Source organism: Pteropus vampyrus, unplaced genomic scaffold, assembly GCF_000151845.1.
Source record: "Pteropus vampyrus isolate Shadow unplaced genomic scaffold, Pvam_2.0 Scaffold388, whole genome shotgun sequence".
Lineage (NCBI taxonomy): Eukaryota > Metazoa > Chordata > Mammalia > Chiroptera > Pteropodidae > Pteropus > Pteropus vampyrus.
The window spans coordinates 1,418,865-1,422,885 of NW_011889169.1; the positions used below are offsets into that span (position 1 = coordinate 1,418,865).

A 4,021-nucleotide genomic window follows, 5' to 3' on the forward strand; every position below is an offset into this window, starting at 1 on the left:
GAGCTCGCGCCCCTCCTTTCCTCCCCGCCTCCGCGCTGCTGCGCGCTGGGGTTCTGGAGCCGACATGGGCGCCGCCGCGTGGGCATCGCGACCCATGGCGCTGCGTGCGTCTCTTCTTTTTCTCCTTCTGCCGCTCCCCGGGCTGCCCGCGGGCTCCTGGGACCCGGCCGGTTACCTGCTCTACTGCCCATGCATGGGTAAGGCCTCCCAAGCCCTCTACTCAAGTGGGAAAACAGGCCCAAAGAGGCGAAGCTACTTCTCTAAGCCACTCCTCTGAGGCTTCCAGAGACACCTTGACAGGTCCAGGAGAGAACCCCAGCGCGGGCACTGAGGGACCTCTATGTCCAACCTTCCATTTAGCAGATGAGAAAACTGAGGCCAGGAGAGGTTACGTGTCATGTGCAAGGTCTAAGCTAGCCCGGAGTCCAGTAAATAGAGTTAGTGGGGCAGGACTTGGTGTCATTGACTCAACTCTGCTTCTGAATGAGTCTTTCATTCATTCAACAATATAGGGCGCTTACTCTGTGCTCAGCCGTATTCTCTGCTCTGAGGAAACGCAGGGATAAGACAGAAAACTACATGCCCTTATAGAGCCTTCATTTTAGTTGAGGAAGACAGATTAAAAAATAAACAAAAAATAAGCAATTACATAGTATCTTAAAAGACGATGAATGCTATGGGAGAATCTGAGGACGGGTTGAAGGATGCAATTTAAATGAAGTGGTGGATCATCATTGTAAAAGTCATGCCTTCTTAAAATCCCCCAGGCTCCTGACTGTATTGATTTGGCCCTCTGCCCATACCCACCACTCCCTTCTCCCTCACTAGATTCTCCAGCTGCAGCCACACTTACCCGCTTTCTGTTCCTCACACTAAGTCTGGTCCTGCAGCCTGTTCTATTGCCTGTGCTATTCTCCCTGCCTGAAACACCCACCTGTTCACTTCTGCCAGACCAACTCCTTCCCATCCTCAGATCACAGCTTAAATGTCAGCAAAAAGGACTTCTTACCTCAACCCAAATAATCTTATTGTTCTCCATCACCAGAATTTTTAAAATTTCTTTCTTGAAATTATCAAAATTGATCACTATATATTTGTTTACATGTTTAATGTCTCCTTAGCTGGACTGTGAAATGGCTCGAAAGCAGAGAATTTCTTCTTCCTTACTCCTGTATTCTAGCACCTAGCAGAGAACCTGGCACATTGTGGCTGCTCAATAATATTTGTAGAATGAGTGAATGAATGCTATGCTAGGGATAACAAGAGTCAGACAGTCCTTGCACCTGAGGCATTCACAGGCTGCAGAAACAGCCAGTACAAAGATGAGGAAGTGGGAAAGGGTATTCTAGGAAAAGTGAAGAACCATTAGTAACTCAAATCCAAATGGGAGGCAGAGATGGGGGACTAAGTATGGCAGTGGATTTGTAAAAGGATCCCAGTGAATGAGGCATTGGAGGTGCCCTTTCTTGCACAGGTGAGTGGAGATAGAGGTGGAAGGGCACTCCTGGCTGACGGAACATCAGGAACAAAGGCATGGGTTGGGGATGTATAGAGTAGAAGTGCAGTACATGTTTGGAAAATGGCAAGGAAACTGGAGTAGCTAAGGCAGAAGGAGCAGACCCTGAGGGCCTTGACTGTCAGGCCCAGGAATCCAGACTTGATCTCATGATCCCTTGCTGCCAGCTCCCCTGCCCGCCCCATGCCCTCGATGCCCCAGGCCTCACCTTTCCCACAATATACCATCCAGGGCGTTTTGGGAACCAGGCTGATCACTTCTTGGGCTCCCTGGCGTTTGCAAAGCTGTTGAACCGCACCCTGGCTGTACCTCCTTGGATTGAGTATCAGCATCACAAGCCTCCTTTCACCAATGTGAGTATCTCCTTCCAGCCTTGGCCTTTGACCACCTATCCCCAGTCCTATTCATCTCTGCTTGACCCCAAGTCCTTCTCTGGGCTTTACCTCCCACCCGTGTAATTTGCCCTGTCCCCACCCAGAACTGTCTTCCTTGGAATAACAGTGAAGAACATTTATCCATTGCCTGCTGTCTGCCAGGCACTGTTCTGAGCACTGCGTGAAGATTAGCTGTTTTCTTCCTCATCACATCCCTATGAAGAAGCAGGTTTATAAAGGTTAGGTAATTTGCCTGTGAGTGGTAGAGCTGGAATTCAAGCCCATGTATGTCTGACTCCAGAGGCCGTGACCTGAACCTAAAGCCCTGTTTCCAGCCGTAGTTGGTCCCAACCTCTGTGCATCTCATTGGTCAAAAGGTGATGTGTGCTATTAGTTTTGAAAGAGAAACAGAAGCACAGGCTAGTTAAAGAATATGTCCGAGGCCACAAACCCAGGGACTTGGGCTTCAGTGCCACCTCTCACCCCATCAGGGGGCTGCCTTAGCATGCTGATGCTCAGCATCCTCTAATTCCTTGCTTACTCTTTGGATATTCTACTGGCCCTGTGCCTGTCTTTGTTCACATTGTATCCTCAGAGGCCTGGCAGTAGGAACTAAATATTTAATAAATTGACTTTATTTTTTTTAGTTTTTATTATGGTGACATTGGTTAACGAAATCCAGTAAGTTTCAGGTGTACAATAAATTGACTTTAAAAGCTTTTAATAAACTTCAGAAAATTACAGTTAGTATGTATAAAACACTATTTCATTCTCATAGTCTTTTCTCTGCATAGGTTTTATTTTTCTTTTGCATGCTTGTATTTAGAGAGGTTTTTAACAGAGATGAAAAACCAGAGTACCTGAGATCTTAGCCTGGCAGAGTTCTTGACCCCTTTGTGCCTCAGTTTTCTCATCTTTGAAATAGGGTGGTAATAATTGTTGCTATTTCCTACCATGAGTTAGTGATTGTGGCATGCCATAAACATTTTATGCCTCTCAGAAATAACTGAGCTCATCAATGTAGAATGCTTAGGACATAGGAAGTCCTCAGTAACTGGGAGTTGTTCAAATTTTTCTTGCACTCACTGTTATAGTTTAGACATTGCCCATTCATTTCCTTCTAGCTTGTTTTCTCTCACCTTACCTTCTTGGCCAAGAATCTTTCAGAGTCTCCACTTCTTGCTTCTTATAGGTTACTCAACCCACCCTAATTGGGCTCCCCTTCCCCCCTGGAATTGTTTTCACAGACGTCACCAGGGACCTCAGAATTGCCAAATCCAGGGGTCATTTCTCAGTCTTTATCTCAAATGACCTCTCAGTGGCACTTGGCCCTATGAGCCTCTTTCCTTCTTTAACTTTCCTACTCTCCTGGCTTCCAAGACAGCCTGCTCCTGCTTCAGTCCTGACCTCTCAGCATCTTCCTCTTTGCACTGTGTTGGAGCTACTCTCCACTCACTGTTTAAATCTTGGTGTGTCTCCTTTTTCTGTTTGCTCATTAGCTATGTCACTTCAGATAAGTTATCTAGATTCTGTCTGCTTGGATTTCTTCATAAGTAAACTGGAAATGGAAGTATTCCTACTCTTAGAATTAGGTGAAGATTAACAAGTCCATGAAATGTGATGAGAACAGCACCTGGTACAAAGTCAGCACACAATAAATATTAGTTGCTGTTACCATTATTTGCTTTGCTATAAATTTCTGTTGACTCTTGTGGCTTTCACATTTCTCCACATACCTCCCAAATTTATCTGTGGCCCAGACTCTTCTGAACACAAGCCTGTGTTTCTAATTCCTAGGCCAATGAGTCTATTTGGATGTCCCACAGATATCTCAAATTCTCAAAGCCAGAACTGGACTTGTTATCTTTCCCCTCAAACCTGTGTTACTTCGTATATTCCCAGCCTTAGTTTATGTCACCCCTATTCATCTGGATACCAAGCCAAGACTCTAGAAGTCATCCCAAATGCCTCCCTTTACACTCTACTTTGCCTTCCTTGACATCTTCTAGCCTGTCTATACCTCTCTATCTTCACTTGGACTTATGAGAGATGCTCAAAAATACATGATGAATGAATAGTTGAACAAATAAAAAGACCATTGCAGTAGCCTCCTAATTCCTCTCCCTCCTTT

The 4,021-nt window shown here is 45.5% G+C and overlaps 1 protein-coding gene across 2 annotated transcripts in view; it reads left to right on the forward strand.

Moving 5' to 3' along the window:
* POFUT1 (protein O-fucosyltransferase 1) overlaps window positions 1-4,021 on the forward strand; it is a 22,090-nt gene continuing 18,069 nt past the window's right edge. The window contains exons 1-2 of one of the 2 annotated variants that reach the window (XM_023523269.1): window positions 1-197; window positions 1,748-1,869. In XM_023523269.1, coding sequence (XP_023379037.1) covers window positions 65-197; window positions 1,748-1,869 — 255 coding nt within the window. In that variant the 5' untranslated portion in view covers window positions 1-64. The remainder of the gene's footprint in view (window positions 198-1,747; window positions 1,870-4,021) is intronic. The other variant, XM_011380156.2, reaches the window with a different exon arrangement.